Genomic DNA, 17,638 nt, shown 5'->3' with positions numbered 1-17,638 from the left:
CTTGCCCTGCAGTGGACTTCAACCACACCTTCTCCAATGAGGTCTAAACCCCAGCTTAGGGAAGGCACTTCCCCTCCAACATTATACTTTCTTGGGTTAACCCTCCCAACTCCCACAGTGCTCGGACCCGAAGCACAGTCTGAAGGTCCTCACCACCTTCTCCCCATCTTTCTCCTCTCTATCCTTCACAGACATCACCCCCATAACTCTCCATGTTTAATGCTTTCTTGCCATTCGCTTCTCGGAGGATCCAAACTGACACAGCTTCCATCACACTTAGAATAAAACCCCACCAGGCCCCAGAGAATCTGTTCTCTGCCCCAGCCCAACCCTGTCCCCCAGCACACATCTTCCTGCCACTCTCCAAGTCATTCTACTGCAGCCACGCTGGCTTCCCTGAAGTCTCACACACATATGGACCAGGATCCCACCTCGGTGTCTTTGCACTTGCTTTTCTGTCTTTGATGCAAGGCTGTTCCCTCATGTCATTCAGACCTCTTCTCAGAATGCCACTTTCTCTAAAAGGCCTTCACCTACCACCTCCCAATCTCCTTTGAACTCTCTCCCTCCCCTTTTTCTGAGATCACAGGAGAGGGGGCATTCAGGGTGGTATGGCTGTAGACTGTCCCTCTCCTTTTTATTTTTATTCTCATTTAAAATGAGAGACAGAGAGAGAGGCAGAGTCACAGGCAGAGGGAGAAGCAGGCTCCATGCAGGGAGCCTGATGTGGGACTCGATCCCGGGTCTCCAGGATCATGTCCCGGGCCGAAGGCAGGCACCAAACCGCTGAGCCACCCAGGGATCCCCTGTCCCTCTCCTTTTTAAAGAGTTGTTTGTTTGTTTGTTTGTTTGTTTGTTTGTTTAGGGCAGAAGCAGGGGGAGGGGCAAAAGTAAAGAAAGAATCTCAGACTCCACACTGAGTGTGGAGCCTGACAGAGGTTTCAATTTCATGACCCTGAGATCATGACCTGAGCCCAAACCAAGAGTTAGGTGCTTAACCAACTGAGCCACCCAGGTGCCCCTTAACTGTCCCTTTATCCTGCTTTGTTTTGTTTCTTTACAGTGCTCATTACCATGTGCGTACTATACATTATACTTACATATTCATTTTCCTGTCTCCCTCTGTAAAAGAACGCCTGCTCTATGCAGCCAGAGAGTTTGTCTTATTCACTGCTGCACCCTCATGGCCTAGATTAGTACCTGGCATACAGTAGGTGCTCAATAAATATTTGCTAATAATTGACTGAATATGGGGTGCCTGGGTGGCTCAGTTGGTTAAGTGCCTGCCTTCAGCTCAGGTCATGATCCCTGATCTGGGATCAAACCCCACATCAGGCTCCCTTCTCAGCGGGGAGCCTGCTACTCCCTCTCCCTCTGCTACTTCATCTGTTTGTGCTCTCTCTCTGTCAAATAAATAAATAAAATCTTTAATCTTAATTATGGAAAAATAATTGACTATATAAAGGAGTGTCCTCCCTTTCCTAATGCCACATATCCGTTAAGACTAAGCCCTAGCCCCTACTCCTCCAGGAAGCCCTCCCTGACTGGCTGGGCTCTGGGCCCCTGGAAAATGGCTTATTTTTGCCCTTCCTTCACCACACTGCTCAATTTTAGGTATCATGTAGGGTTTGTGGCAGGTGAAGAGTGAGGTGGAAACTGAAGACAGAAGAGCTCAGGCCAGCTTTATTGGGGTTAAGAAGAGAAAAATTCCCCCCACACGCTCTAGGCCAGGGTGGAGCTGCAGGGAGGGCAACCTGGATGCCCAGTCACTTCTTCCACTCCTTCTTCTCATAGTCCCACCGAGAGGCCAGGCCTTGCACAGGGTTACCCTTCATATCTAGGATGCGCTGGAGCTGCTGGGCCTTCCATTCATCCGTCAGGGTGATGGGCTTCTTTGGGAACACTGCAGGGAAGGCAAGGGGTGGGGACAAGGATGGCTCAGGACCCTGAAAGTCTTCCACCCTGTCCCCCTGAGCCAGGGTCTCCAGGCACAGGGTTAGGAAATCCTGCACCAAGATACTCCACCCTATCCACCCTATCTGTTCCCACACCAGACTTCCTGCTAAAGCTTCACTCCAGAGATCTCTGTATTATGGTCCTGGCTCTGCCTTAGACTCACTGTGGAAATTGGGCTAAGGTCCTTCCCCTTTCTGAGCCCACTTCCTTACTATTAAAGTCCAATGGAATAGGAGCACTGATTCAAAGTTGGCCTGGATCCAAATCCTATCTCCACCCTCCCTTGCTGTGTGACCTTGAACAAGTCACTTCATCTCTCTGAGCCTGTTTCCTTCCCCATCAAAAACAATTCCTATCTACTAGGGCTGTAGGGATTGAGTGAGTTAATATGTGTAAAGCAACTGGTACCATGTGGGACAGATATTAAGTACCTAATATATGGTAACTACTATAATTACTAAGTTTGCTCCCACTGACTGGGAAGGGCCCAGGATGGGTAGTTTGTTTTTTTTGCTTCCTTAGAGGGTTGGAAGTAGGAGGTGAGGAAGGGAGGCCTCCTTAAAAATCTAGGGAGGGCTGTACTTAACTAAAAGGCTGAAAGCCCTCAAGAGGCATTTTAGGTGCCTTGATGTGCGAGTCAGGGAAGGCATGGCAGTGGAGCTCCCCACACTGCTCATACCTTGCTCCCTGGTCCATTGGTCCCTGAGGCTGACTCAGCCTGTCGGACCTCCTCACTGGTACTTTCTATCTCGGTGGATAGGAAAGAAGGAAAAGATCCTTATGGCACCTGCCAGCACCAAACACTGGGGTAAACTAGAATTTTTCCCAAAGGCTCCCTCATTTCATCCTCACGCAAGAAAGGAATTCCCATGACACTCTTACAGAAGAAGAAAGGTGAGGCCAGTAGAGGTGAAGAGCTGGGGCACAGCCTGCCAGCTGTTTCCTAGCATCCTCTCCCCTTCTCCCAGAGCAGAGCTTCTTAAAGCTGAGTGGGCATCAGAATGACTTGGAGAGCTCATTAAAACACAGATTGCGGCAGCCCGGGTGGCTCAGCGGTTTAGCGCCGCCTTCAGCCCAGGGCCTGATCCTGGGGACCTGGCATGGAGTCCCACGTCAGGCTCCCTGCATGGAGCCTGCTTTTCCCTCTGCCTGTGTCTCTGCCTCTCTCTCCCTCTCTCTCTGCCTGTGTCTCTCATGAATAAATAAATCTTTTTAAAAATCTTAAAAAAAAAAAAACAGATTGCTAGGCTCCACCCTAAGAGTGTCTGACCTGGTAGATCTGGACTGGGGCTGAGAATTTGCATTTCTAAATGTTCCCAAATGATGGCGTTGGTCCAGGGACCGCACTGAGAAATCACTCTTCTGTAGTCATAAGCAGTTAGCAGGGGATGTGACCATCTAGCTAAAAACTATATTTCCCAACTTCCCTTGCCGCTAGACATGGTCATGTGATCATTTCTAGCCAAGAAGAGGTAAGCAGAAGGGATGTATGCAACTTTTGGATCTTAAAGAGGAGTGCATCCTCCCTTTCCCTGTTCTTGGCTGGAATGTAGGCTTTAATGGCTGGAGTTGGATCAGCCATCTTATATGGCAAGAAAGGAAGCTGCATGTGAAGAATGGCACCACCAAAGGAGCCTGACACTGCAGAGTCTCCATACTCTCCCTGGTCTGTGAGAGGAACAAAACCTGTGTCTTGCTTAAGCTCTTATATGTTGGGGACTTTTATTACAGAAAAAGTAATGATTAATAACAGTAATCAGCAAGAGCACCATTCATGATTATGTGCCAGGCCCTGGCTCACAGCTCTCTCTCTCACTAACTCCTTACAAGAACACTGTGGTGCGGACACTAGTATTTTCATTTTATAGATGAAGGAATTGAGGCCCAGAGAGGTAAAGCTTCTACGTCCCAACCCAGGCAGCCATGCTCTGCCCTTCACCCTACACTCTTTGGGGGGCTTTTCAAAACTCTTCAGATAAGTGCCAGCATAGTTGCCTTATAAGAGCTTGCTTATAAGAGCTCTGACCACAAGGGCATGGCCCAGGACTGCAGCAAGGTGAGGTGTTGCCACTCACCATAGACCCGCTGCCACCAAATCAGCAGAGCTGTGAATCCAAAAAAGAAGAAAACGCAGCCCATCACTGTCTTCCACTCGTTGGAGCGACGGTTCATCTCTGCGAAGGTCTCATGGAACTGGAGGCGATACACTGGAGGCAGATGAGGTTGTGGGGAAGTAAGGGCCTTGGGTATATCCATTCCAAGGACCCTGGGCCCTCCTCCTCCTGCAGCAGATGCTGCCCATTCAGCAAATTCTTACTGAGCATCTACTGTATGCAAAGCTTGGCCAGGAGCAGGCTCCAAAACTTGGAGTTATTTACGGGCATTTCTGTTGGGCAGGACACATCCTTCCTGTTTCCCAGGGTCAGGTCCCTGCCCTCCCATCCACCTTAACTGCCTCTCTGCTCCATCTCCCTGCACCACTCAGTGATGTCCACGATGCTCCATGCTTTCCTGCTTCCATATCCCTCCCCATGCTGTTGCCACTACCAGGCAACACCCTCCTCCTCACCATTCAAGGCCAGCCAGCACATGCCCTCCTCTGGGAGACCTACCAGGATTCCATCTCTCTCTCTTTAGTGTCCTCACAATCCCTTGGACACACCTCACCCTGGCCACAAAGCCTGTATTACAGTTTTCTGGGTTTATGTCAGTTCCCCCATTGGCTGGGAGCACCCTGAGGGCAAGAACCATCAAGGTGATTCACTCCTGTGTCCCCAGCATCACCTAGCATCTGGCTGTGCACAAATAGTTGACTGAATAAAAGAATAAATGAGCAAATGATGACTTTCATCCCTCAGGTATGCATTTAGATGTTTTGGGATTTCTGGCTGTCTTGGGCAGGGGCCCTTCTTCTTCTTCTTCTTCTTTTTTTTTTTTTTAAGGCTTTATTTATTTACTTATTTATTTAAGAAAGAGGTAGGGGAGGAGCAGAGGGGGAAGATGAGGGAGAGGGAAAGAGAATCTCAAGAAAATGCAGGGCTTGATCTCATGACCCTGAGATCATGACCTGAGCTGAAATCAAGAGTCAGAGGCTTAACTGACTGAGCTGCCCAGGTGCCCTAGGTGGGGGCCCTTCTTTTCAAAGTCACCACCAGCCCACTCTCCCCAGCCAGCCCCACCCTGACACCTACAGGCCACCTTCTCAGCATGGCTCAGCTGGGTCCAGCTGCCCTTTTCCTTCTCCTTCAGGGCCCGCTGCTCAGCGTTGAGCTCTGTGCAGAAGGGCTCATCAGGCATGGGGTAGGAGCGCTGAGCATGGTAGTTGGTGTAGGGTGGCATCTTCCCCTCACTGTTGGCTGTGGGCACAACAGAAGAGCTGAGTTCAGGCTGCCCCTGGGACATCCTAGTTCTAACCATAATATTTAAAAAAGGGGGCTGCATTTATTGAGCACTTACTGTGTGCCAGGAGCCATTCTAAGGCCTTCGGATAAGTTGACTGTTATCTCACCATTTTACAGATGCAGAAACTGAACAGCTAAGTGACTTGCTAAAACTCGCAGAGCAATAAGGAGCATGGCCAGGGCTGTCATTCAGCCCCTGTGGCTTCAAATCTCATATTCTCTGGGAAGATTCGAGGTGAAGAGGACTTGTCAGGCAAAGGTAACAGGTGAACAAGATGATGGGCAACTGCTCTGCAAACTGTAGGGTGCTATATCTGCATGCCTTTGACCACAGGTCAAGGGCAAGCCTTTGGAGTCAGCCGGGTTCCACTCACCCCAGCTCCAGCAAGCCCCTCGACCTCATTGTGCTTCAGTGTCCTCCTCTGGAAAGTGAGGATAGTAAGAGAACCTACCTCATGCTCTTGTGGGAAGATTCAAGATTCTATCCTTGTAAGGATTAGCACAGTGCCTCGCAGTAGATGCTCTGTAAATTATACCACTAGAGGTCAGTTTTACTACTGGCTTCCTTTCCTGGAACTTTCCCTGATGGCCAAGCCCTTCAGGGCTCTGTGTGGGTGTCCAAGGCTTCCAGAGCAAGGCTGGACACTAGGAGGGTCTTGATAAACCTTCTGTTTATTGATACCAGAGATGCCCACACAGACGGCATTGGTACTACCTTGCCAGGACAGCATGGAACTGCTTTGGTTCTTTTAATATCTAGGTCTCTGGGGATTCCTGGGTGGCGCAGCGGTTTGGCGCCTGCCTTTGGCCCAGGGCGCGATCCTGGAGACCCGGGATCGAATCCCACGTCGGGCTCCCGGTGCATGGAGCCTGCTTCTCCCTCTGCCTGTGTCTCTGCCTCTCTCTCTCTCTCTCTCTGTGTGACTCTCATAAATAAAAATAAATTAAAAAAAAAAATATCTAGGTCTCTGGGCCTCAGTTTGTTCATCTGAAAAATGGAGATAACAGCACAGCATCCATCTCCATGGCTGTCGTAAAGCCTGAGTGTGTTAATCTATGTGAGTGTTGATGACAGCTTGGGGTACATAGTAAGGGCTCATTAAATGTTATTTGTTATTCTCCCAAGGGTCCAGAGGTCCTTTTGCTATCTGGCTGAAGTCTGTCCTGCTTTAGGTCTCTTTCTTCTGACTGAGGTCTGGAAAGGAGGTGCAAGGATCTGCCTGCACCTTCCATCTCAGGACACAAAGGCCTTAGGGGCCTGAGGTTTGGGGGTCAGACCTTGAGGAAGCTTGGAATGAAAGGAGGTGCTGTCAAATTCAAGCTCCATGTCATGGAGGTATATGGCCCAAGACCAAGGAGTAAGATTGTGGGAAATGGTCAGGGGCAGGACCAGGGAGGCCTGCAGGCAGGAACCCACTCCTAATCTCAGAGTTGGACAGGGGCGGGGCATGCAGGTCTTACCAGCACTTCCAGGGCTGTGCATCCCCCGCATTCCAGGTCCAACTTTCTTCAGCACCAAGCTCCAGGTTGCTCTGAAGGACATCTGCATGTGTGTGTGTGTGTGTGTGTGTGTGTGTGTGTGTGTGTGTGTGTTTGTCCTGCCCCACACATGGCCCTCTGCCCCTACCCTCAGAGCCCAGACAGAGAAACCATTTTTCAGGTGCTATAGGTGCGGGGTCCCAGGATTTCAAGGTCACCCTCATGCCCCGACCCTTCTACTTTCGTCCACTATCCCGATGGAGGTGGATGGGGGTCCTAGACATTTGGTGTCCCCATCCTGGGACCTCAATTAACATCCTAGAAGTGGGAGGAGGCCTAACTCCTCAGGCAAGGTCTCAGCTGTTTGGGGCTGGGGTCCTGGGTTCTGGTTCCAGCCCTGGTTCAGCCAGGCCAAGTTGGGAAACCTCCCTCAACTGTTGCTCCCCTTCCCACAGGAAACTGGGTGGGAGTCTAGGTAGGGAGGGAGCAGGTCCCAGGCTACCTCTTTTCCTCACAGGGCCATCTGCCAAGGTCTCTGCACAGACGGCCTGGCCCCCACCCCTTCCCCCCTAATTAGCTGCCTACGTGCTCACAGAGCCTGCTCTGCTGAAGCTGGTGGGGGAAGGGGACAGGCTGAGCCCAACCCCCTGCTCCCCAGGGAAGTCTCAGGGTTTGGCATCCCAAGGGGATTGGGGGATGGGGAGGGGCTTTAGAGGGGGACAGGGACCAAACTGGGTCAGAGGGAGGAAGAGGAGCACACATCTGGGGAGAGGAAGGGAGTATCCCGCTTCTGGAAAGAAAAAGAGCCCCTCACAACTGGGGAGAGCAAGGGGCACCCAATAATTAGAGAGAAGGAGGGGCTGTACCATATGTGCTGAGAGGGGAGCCCCCACATCTGGGAAGGAAGGGCTCCCCTTCAGTCATAAGTAGGTTGGAGAGCCCCGCATACAGGGAGAGGGAAAGAGCTGTCCCCCACATGCGGACAGAGGCTAGTGCTCCCAGAAGTCCTCGACTCTGAGCTTCCAGAAGCCCCCTGAGCCTCCGCCAAGGCAGGAACCACCCCTGCCCTGACCAGTGACCAAAAGTCCCAGGCCAAGCCGCATCCCTCAGCCGCCGGCCTGGGGCAGCCGGGCTCTCCCACCCGCTCACTCACCTCCGCCGCAGCGCCCAGGGCCACTTAGGTCTGCAGAGCCAGTAACCAGGGACGGAGAAGGGGCCGCAGAGGAGCGAACGCGGCGCCCGCCCCCGGGCCCGCCCCGCAGCCTTTCCCAAGGCCAACCCCTGCGTGGGAACGTCCTGCCTCGCCAGGCGTGGGAGCGCCCAGCCCGCGTCCCTGGGGGCGCCCGGCCCCCAGCCTGGGGAGGGCCACTGCAAAGTGACTCTCTGCCTTGGTTTCTCCGCCCACGGGGGTCCTGCCTCTGGAGGCCCCCAGCAGACAGCGCCTAGGACCTAGCTGGCGGTGTGTCCTGGGCCTGCCCAGCCTCTGAGTCTCCTAGTCCCAGGGGCTGGATCACCCTGCCACCACACCTTTGTTCATTGCTGTTCTTTGCACTTGGAATGCTTCTCTTAGAGACTTTGCAGCCCCACCTGTGGCCAACTGTCCAGCCCAGGGTCACTGCCTCCTGCTGCAGGAAGCCCACAAGCATTTAGAATCTGGGAGCTGGTTTGTGGTGTACCACCTTGTTCCCATGCCCCATGTACCCAGGGGAGGTGAAAAAAGCCTCCCTCTGGTGTTCAAATTTTAGCTGTGTGGCCTTCAATAAACGGCCTAACTTCTGAGTTCCTGTTTTATTTTCTAGAAAAGGGAGCTAATGATAGTACTTACCTACATGGCTGTTGTAAAGATTAAATAAGCCAAGAGAAAAGCATCAGGCACATTTACTCAAGAATTATTTATTATTAAGACCTATTACAGCTGGCATTTATTGAGTGTCCGTTGTTTACTGTGTTAAGTGCTTGGGGATATAGAGCCAAACAAAACTCAAACCAGTCCCTGACCTTTTAGTGCTCACAATCTAGTTCCAGACAGAGATATAGGACTGTGCAAAGGCCCAGAGGCAGAAAAAAAAACAGGTGCTTTCAAAGAACAGAGAGAGGCCATCTTGGCCTGAAGGTGACAGGCAAAGAAAAGAGTTGGAGAGGGACTAGACCACCAAGCAAGGCCTCATAGGCCATAGTATGGATCTTAGATTTTATTTTTTAAGATTTTATTTATTCGAGAGAGAGAGGCAGAGACATAGGCAGAAGCAGGCTCCCTGCAGGCAGCCACCCAGGCATCCTCATTTTATTTTAAAGATGAGAGGCCACCAGAAGTAAGTATGAGAGTGATATGGCTAAATGGAACACAGGATGGGGACGCCTGGGTGGCTCAGTGGTTGAGCATCTGCCTTTGGCTCAGGACGTGATCCCGGAGTCCGGGGTCGAGTCCCACATCAGGCTCCCTGCATGGAGCCTGCATCTCCCTCTGCCTGTGTCTCTGCCTCTCTCTGTGTATCTCTCATGAATAAATAAAAAAATCTTTTAAAAAAATGGAACAGAGCATCAGTTTAGGAAATGTGGCATGGGATTGTTAGAATACTAATGGTGGACTGATGAGTGAAGGCTGTGGGTCTCTTCTGTGGCCTGGGTCCAGAGCTTTCTATGTATGCCAGCTCTGGGCCTATGAGATGTGTCCAGTGCCCACCCATCCATCAGGGATCCTATACCAGTGAGGCCAAGGGACCCACTCTAGCCAGTGTCTGGATGGAGGGGCTTAATCCCTAGAGGGTAAATGAGCCTAGAAGGGCAGGGACTCAGGGTAGGTGCTAGAGAGACCCTAGGGTGGGTATGATGCACATCTCCATTCTGAACTTCAGCAGCAACAGACACAAGGCTGTGAGAAGGCAGTGTGGGAGTCTCTTGAATCTCCATAACGTGAAACCCTCAGCTCCCAGGACTCGCCATGGAGCTGCTCCTCCCCTCTTCCCACATGACCAAGGAAATCCCAGATTTGAAAGACAGCCCCCTCCCCCTCAAGAGGACCACCTTACCTCTTGGATGCTGAGTAGGGTGTCCTGAAGAGTAGCCCTATGGACAAAGGACAAGGGAAGACCACCTTTCAGGCAACCTGGGGAGAGCATGCCTTAAATCTTGTCAGACCTTTCCAGAGGCAGGTGGGCATTAGCTGCACTGAAATGAGTGGCTGATGTGTAGGCTCTGCTGCTGCCATGCCAGTGGCCAAGCTGTGCCATTTATGGGCCTCAGTTTCCCCATCCCTCACAGGGCTTTGCAAGGAAAGGCATTTGGGGAATGTGACCTTCTGTTCTGCCCTTCCCCGCTGCCTCTGTGGGAACTTTAGGCTCCAGATGCTGGGTGATGCTATGATAAGGAACATCTGTAAGAGAAGTTGGCCCCAGGGCCAAAGGTGAGGAGATGGAGGCAGGCCTCGGGAGGCTCAAGATTGATATAGGGCAGTACAACCACCTGCAGGGCAATAGTCCCAAACTTGGGAATAGTCAGACTCCCCTGTAAGGCAAGTCACTCAGGAGGCCCCAGCTGAGGAGCAGGAGTCTTCCCTGAGAACCTTGGAGGGCACTAGAAGGGAGGGCTCCCAATGGCGCATTACAGGCTAGTTGCTGTGATGGAGCCTACACGGGAATACAGGTCAAGGTTGCATAAACATCAAGGATGGGTGGGAGGTGAGAGGAATCTGTCCCTTTCCCCCTGGCCCCACTGCTCTGACCCTTCAGTGGGAGGCGACAGAAAGGGGCAGCTCTCACTCATTTTATCAGATCCAGGGAGCCCCTGAGAGTCTGTCAAGACAAAGACCTGAACCTAGGTCTCAGCATCCTGCTGGTAGGACCCCCGCCTCCCACTTCCCCCAGCCTATGCAGCTTCGAATTGGACCCACCTCCTGGCCCTCAGCCCAAAGGGAATACCCGGGAAGACCTAGGCCTCACGCAGGACCCGAAGGCAAACGTAGGAAAAGGTGTTGGACAAAACGTCTCGGGGACCCCTGCCCCACCCCTCACAAGCCCCGGGAGCCTGTTGAAAGGGGCGGGGGGGGGGGGCGGTCTGGAACAGGAGAGGGGGAGGAAAGCGAGGGTGGGCGAGACTTATCTGTAAGGGCAGGTCTGCAGTGTAAGAACTGGGCCAGGGACCGGCGGGGAAACGGAGGCACAGAGCGGTCGGGACTAGACGGGCGGGCCAGGTGAACGGAGTGGGCTTGGTCAGGGTCGGGAGGCGAGGCCTATCCAGGTCTCCTGCACAAGGCGGGCTCAGTGCAAGGCCCGCAGGGAGGCGGGTTGCGCCAGCACGAGGGGCCCAGGCGCAGCGCCGGCTCGGAGGAAGCCACCCCGAGATCCGTGCTCCAGGGCCCGTCCTGAAAGCGCTCCCGCAGCTGCGGGCAGGCGGCCGGGTCATAAGCAGCGCGCACGCAGGGCAGCCGCGGAGATGCCTCTAATGGCGGGGACCTCGGCCCTGGGAACGATGTCTGGTCTGGATTTCGCTGGCACGGGAAGGGGCCGTTGGCCCGGCAGGCGGAGCCTCGTCCTTCAGGTGGGTCCGACCTCTCGGCAGCGCTTCCGCCCCGCGGCCGAAGCCCCGCAGGAGGAGGCGGTGCTGAGGTGGGGCCCGGCTGCGGCCGCCACGCAGCAACGGCGACTGCCCCCACCTTGCTCACGAGGCGCGAAGCTCGCAGCTGTGGGCGCCAGGGGGCTTGTGCGGCGCCGCCGAGCTACGCTGGGGGCCGACCCCTCCGCGCGCCTCTCAGGGCCCTCGGCCCCGCCCCGGAGGCCGCGTCCGCTGGCCCCGCCCACGGGCGGAGCTTGTCCCGCGTCCCGCCCCCTGCTCGTCCCCCGCGGCTCCGCCGACCTCCCGCGGCTCCGCCCCCCTCCCCCGAGCCGCGGGGCCTCCCCGCCCAGCGCTTCGTCTGTGCTCGGGCCGCGCTCCTGCGGGGCTCCCCCGGGCGGCCCAGCGCGCCGCCATCCCCGGCCGCGCCCCGTTCGTCGTCCCGTTCGTCGTCCCGTTCGTCGTCCCGTCCGGGGCCCGCGTGGCGGTCAGCGGCGGAGGCTGCAGCGGCGGGCCCGTCGCGGGGTCAGCTCTGGCCGCCGGGAGGCAGCGGAGCGGCCCCCACCACCGGCGGGAGAAGGTCGGAACGTGCTGCGAGGAAACCGCGGGGCGGGCCTCATCACCACCCCTTACCTGGGCAGCTACGTACAAAGGACCGGCCAACGGCCCCCCCTTGGCTAGTTCCAGGGGCGGTGAGGCTGGGCCCCCGGCGGCCTACGTCTAGGCTTCTGGTCCCTGCTCCATCCCCTGCTGGTTTCAATCCCTCTTCCCCGCCTCCCCGCGCCCCCGCCTTGGCCTCGGTTTCCACCTGTTTACAATGTCAGGCCGAAGCTCTGCTCCTGGGCTGTGAAGGTGAATGCCAGGTCTGAGCAGGGATTCTCCCAGAGGCGCCCCCACCGGTGACTCAGCCAAGCTGTGGATGGGGCTCTGGGCAGGGCGGGCGTCACCTCAGCAGAGCAGCAGCAGCACCACCAGGGAATAGTCCAACTCGACAAAGGGCTCAGGCGGTGGGATCCTGGAGGCTGAGGGGGTCAAACCAGCCCTGGGGTAGGCACAGATCCCTTCAGATCTGCTCTGGGACTCCACACTAACCTAGAACCATTTGCACCTACTGCTCAGGGTCTTCCAGAGCCTTCTGCACTACAGGCCAAACAGGGTGCACAGAGCAGGGGGAGGGGGACGCCTGGGTGGCTCAGTGATTGAGCTCTGCCTTCTGCTCAGGGCGTCCTGGAATGAGTCCCACATCCGGCTGCTGGAAGGGAGCCTGCTTCTCCCTCTGCCTATGTCTCTGCCTCTCTCATAAATAAATAAATAAAATCTTAAAGAAGAAAAAAAAAAAAAAAGAGGAGGTGGAGGGACCTGGCCAAACCCCAACGCCTGGGCAAGCCCTTGTCTTCTCTGGGACACAATGGGCTCATGGGCAGGGCCATATAGCCCCCTGATGTGGCCCAAGCATTTGTGGGGACAGCCTTATGGCCTCCTTGAACCTTCATTAGCACCCACTGACCTCCCAATAAGCTCCTTAGCCTGATTTTTTTTTAAAGATTTTGTTTATTTATTCATGAGAGACACACAGAGAGAGAGAGAGAGGCAGAGACACAGGCAGAGGGAGAAGCAGGCTCCATACAGGGAGCCCGATGTGGGACTCAATCCCGGGACTCCAGGATCACTCCCTGGGTCAAAGGCAGGCACTAAACCGCTGAGCCACCCTGGTGCCCTTAGGACACTATTTTCAAGCCCAGCCATGCTGTGAAGAAGCCACATAAGCCCATGTAGTGAGAACATGGAGAGGTCATCCGTAGGTGTTCTGGCTGGCAGACCAGCTTAGGTGCCAACCCACAGCCAGCCTCAGCTTCTAGTCATATACATCTCCAGATGAGGCCAGTCCCCAGCCCTCACAGGCTCCCCCAGCCACCAAGTCTTCCCAGCTGAGGCCCCAAACACGTGATGCCCAGACATGTCATCTCTGCTGTGACATTTCTCAATTCCTGCCTACAGGATCCATCAGCATCAGACAGCTGCTTTACAGACTGAGTTTTCAGGTGGGTTTTGCTGTTGTTGTTGTTTTATAAAAATACTTGTTTCTTCAAGTAATCTCTATACCCAAGGTGGGGGAGGATCTCACAACCCTGAGATCAAGAGTTGCATACTCTTCCGACCAAGCCAGTCAGGCACCCCTCAGGTTTGTTCTCTATGATAGTAACCACAGCAGTTAACAAATGGTATTTTGATTTCCACATACCTGACCCCTCATTTGATGCGGCTGTTTCAGAATTTAGGCAAGAAAGAGGTTATTGGGATGCCTGGGTGGCTTAGCAGCTGAGTATCTGCCTTAGGCTCCTGGCGTGATCCCGGGATTTCGGGATCGAGTCCCACATCCGGCTCCCTGCAAGGAACCTGCTTCTCCCTCTGCCTATGTCTCCGCCTCTCTCTCTCTCTGTCTCTCATGAATAAATAAATAAAATCTAAAAAATTTTTTAATAAATAAATAAATATAAAATAAATAAATAAATAAATAATGAATAAATTAAAAGCCCAGAATATGGTCTATCTTGGTGAATGTTCCATGGCTACTTGAATGTGTTCTGTGCTACTATTCGGTAGAATTCTCTATAAATGTCAATTAAGTCAAGTTCACTGAAAATGTTGTTCAGATCTTTTGTATTTTTGCTAAATCTGTTTTATCAATTACTGAACTCAAACTGTTGGTATCCACAAGCATAACTGTGACTTTGTTTATTTCAAATCTATCAGTTTTGCCTTATATATTTAGGAGATTTTTTTTTTAAGATTTTATTTATTTATTCATGAGAGACACACACAGAGAGGTAGAGACACAGGCAGAGGGAGAAGCAGGCTCCCTGAGAGGAGTCTGACGTGAGACTGGATCCTGGGACTCTGGGATCACACCCAGAGCCAAAGGCAGACATTCAGTGCTCAACAGGCTGAGCCACCCAGGCGTCCCAGGAGCTTTATTGATGAGCACAGACACACTCAGGATTGTCATGTCTTCTTGGTGAATTAATCCTTTAATCATAATCTTATTTATCCCTGGTGATTTTTCTTGTTTTGAATTATGCTTTGTCTGTTATTAATATAGCCACTCCAACTTTTTTTTTTTAATTTGTGGTCTGTGGTATATTTTTTCCATCCTTCTTTTAATCTACCCATATACTTATATTTAAAGTGGGTTTTGGGCAGCCTGGGTGGCTCAACGGTTTAGCACCGCCTTCAGCCCAAGGCCTGATCCTGGAGACCCAGGATCGAGTCCCATGTCAGGCTCCCTCCCTGCCTGGAGCCTGCTTCTCCCTCTGCCTGTCTCTCTCTCTCTCTCTCTCTCTCTCTCTCTCTTATGAATAAATAAATAAATAATTAAAAAAAAATAAAGTGGGTTTTATGTAGACAGAGTATAGTTGGATCTTGTCTTTTTTTTTTTACTTTAATCCAAGAAGTGCTGTCTTTTAATTGGTGCATTTATGTAATAATTAGTATGTTTACATAATTACTGAAGTGCAAATTTAGGTCTGCTAGGTTATTTTTTTTTTAAACTTTATTTATTTGCTTGAGAGAGAGCAAGAGAGAGAGCAAGAGGGAGAGGGAGAAGCAGACTTATCACTGAGCAGGGATGCACCAGGACCCTAGGATCATGACCTGAGCTGAAAGCAGATGCTCAACTGACTGAGCCACCCAGGTGCCCCTATTCTTTTTTTTTTTTTTTTAAGATTTTATTTATTTTATTTTATTTATTTTTTAAAAGATTTTATTTATTCATTCATGAGAGACATATATAGAGAGAGAGGCAGAAACACAGGCAGAGAGAGAAGCAGGATCCATGCAGGGAGCTCGATGTGGGACTCGATCCCAGGACTCCAGGATCAAGCCCTGGGCCAAAGGCAGACGCTCAACTGCTGAGCCACCCAGGTGTCCCTTAAGCTCTACACCCACTGTGGAGCTCAAACTCACAACCCTGAAATCAAAAGTCCCACTAAGTCAGCCAGGTGTTCCTATCTACTTAACTTTTGACAATCTATTTAATGCTAATAATTAACCACTTCAAGTAAAACATAGAAGCTTTACAACCATGTGGGTGTCTTTACCTTCTCCCTTCATGTTTTAGCTGTCATATGTATGTTCTCCACATTCACTGAAACACCCCATAACATGATGATTTGTGCTTGCAAGACATAGATATTTTAAAGAATTTGGCAGGAGGGGCAAATTCGATGGGTGGCTCAGTGGGTTAAGTGTCCAACTTGATCTCAGCCCAGGTCTTGATCTCAGGGTCTTGAGTTCAAGCCCACATTGGGCTCCACTGGGTGTGAAGCCTACTTAAAAAAATAATAATAATTTAAAAAGAAAGAATTTGACAGGAGAAATAGGATCTATTATATCTACTCTTCTCTTTACCTCTTTGCTCCTTTTTTTATTCCTGAAGTTCCAAGTTTCCCTCTGAAATCATATCCTTCTGGCCTGAAGAACTTCCTTTAGCATTCTTTTAGAGCAAACCCACTGATGATAAATTCTCTTGGTTTCCTTCATTGACAGGTCTTTATTTGTTCTTATTCCCAAAGAATATTTTTACCAGATGTAGAATTGTGGGTTGACCATTCTTTTCCTTTTACTGCTTTAAAGATGCTGTTCCGGGATCCCTGGGTGGCGCAGCGGTTTAGCGCCTGTCTTTGGCCCAGGGCGGGATCCTGGAGACCCGGGATCGAATCCCACATCGGGCTCCCGGTGCATGGAGCCTGCTTCTCCCTCTGCCTGTGTCTCTGCCTCTCTCTCTCTGTGTGTGACTATCATAAATAAATAAAAATTTAAAAAATTAAAAAAAAAAGAAATGTTAAAAAAAAAATAAAATAAAATAAAGATGCTGTTCCACTGTCTTCTGGCCTCCATGGCTTTTCTTTCCTTCCTTCCTTCTTTCCTTCCTTCCTTCCTTCCTTCTTTCTTTCTTTTTTTGAGATTTTTTTTATTTAAAAAATTTTTTTTTAAATTTTATTTATTTATTTATGATATTCACACAGAGAGAGAGAGAGAGAGGCAGAGACATAGGCAGAGGGAGAAGCAGGCTCCATGCACAGGGAGCCCGACGTGGGATTCGATCCCGGGTCTCCAGGATCGCGCCCTGGGCCAAAGGCAGGCGCTAAACCGCTGCGCCACCCAGGGATCCCTCTTTTTTTGAGATTTTTTTAAAGATTTGAGAGAGAGACTGCACTAGCACAAGTGAGGGGGAAGGAGCAAGGAGAGAGACAAGCAGACTCGGAGCTGAGCATGGAACCTGAAGCAGGGCTCAGTCTCACAATCCTGAGATCATGATCTGACACAAGATCTGAGCTGAAATCCAAAGCTTGCCCAACTGTGCTACCCAGGGGCCCCATGGCCTCCATGGTTTCTGATGAGAAATCTAGAGTAATTTGAATGATTGGTAACCTATTTGTAAAGTGTTTCTCTATCTCTCTAAGGATTTTACTTTTAAGTAATCTCTACACCTATCATGGGGCTTGAACTTAAAACCCTGAGATCCTGGGACACCTGGGTGGCTCAGCAGTTGAGCATGTCTTCGGGCTCAGGGCATGATCCTGGAGTCCCAGGCCTGAGTCCCACATCGGGCTCCCGGCATGGAGCCTGCTTCTCCCTCTGCCTGTGTCTCTGCCTTTCTCTCTCTCTCTCATTCTCTCTCTCATAAATAAATAAATAAAATCTTAAAAAAAAAAACAAAAACCTGAGATCGAGAGTCACATGCTCTTCTCACTGAGCCAACCAGCCACCCATAAAGTGTTCTCTCTCTCTCTCTCTTTTTTTTTTTTTTTTTTTTTTTTCTGGCTGTTTTCAAAGAGTTTTTTTTCTTTTTTCCTTTCTGTTGGTTTTCAGCAGTTTGGTTATGGGATATCTGGACATGGTTATCTTTGAGTTTATCCTATTTGGAATGCACTGAGCTTTTCCTTTTTTTAAAATTTTTTTAAATTTTTATTTATTTATGATAGTCACAGAGAGAGAGAGAGAGAGAGAGGCAGAGACACAGGCAGAGGGAGAAGCAGGCTCCATGCACCGGGAGCCCAACGTGGGATTCGATCCCGGGTCTCCAGGATCGCGCCCTGGGCCAAAGGCATGTGCCAAACCGCTGCGCAACCCAGAGATCCCTGCACTGAGCTTTTCAATCTGTACATTTGTTTTTTTTTTTCAAATTTGAGAAAATTTAAGTCCTCATTTAAATTTTTTTTTTTCTGGAGGTGCCTGGCTAGCTTCTTTGGTGG

The 17,638-nt window shown here is 51.3% G+C and overlaps 1 protein-coding gene across 2 annotated transcripts; it reads right to left on the bottom strand.

The window, feature by feature from the left end:
- Positions 1-1,661: 1,661 nt before the first annotated feature.
- Positions 1,662-8,134, bottom strand: COX4I2 (cytochrome c oxidase subunit 4I2). 2 transcript variants are annotated; one of them, XM_038571918.1, is made up of 5 exons: positions 7,990-8,134; positions 6,819-6,900; positions 5,148-5,312; positions 4,032-4,163; positions 1,662-1,903 (listed from the first exon to the last, which is right to left on the bottom strand). In XM_038571918.1, exons 2-5 carry the CDS (start codon positions 6,898-6,900, stop codon positions 1,767-1,769), a joined length of 516 nt encoding a protein of 171 aa, XP_038427846.1. In that variant the 5' UTR covers positions 7,990-8,134; the 3' UTR covers positions 1,662-1,766. The 2 variants fall into 2 exon arrangements, with proteins under 2 accessions (XP_038427846.1, XP_038427847.1); XM_038571919.1 differs by having other exon boundaries at positions 6,819-6,889; positions 7,990-8,058.
- Between the last annotated feature and the right edge of the window lie 9,504 nt (positions 8,135-17,638).

This window comes from Canis lupus, chromosome 24, assembly GCF_011100685.1.
Source record: "Canis lupus familiaris isolate Mischka breed German Shepherd chromosome 24, alternate assembly UU_Cfam_GSD_1.0, whole genome shotgun sequence".
NCBI classification, from domain to species: domain Eukaryota; kingdom Metazoa; phylum Chordata; class Mammalia; order Carnivora; family Canidae; genus Canis; species Canis lupus.
This window is presented reverse-complemented; position numbering and strand designations above follow the sequence as displayed.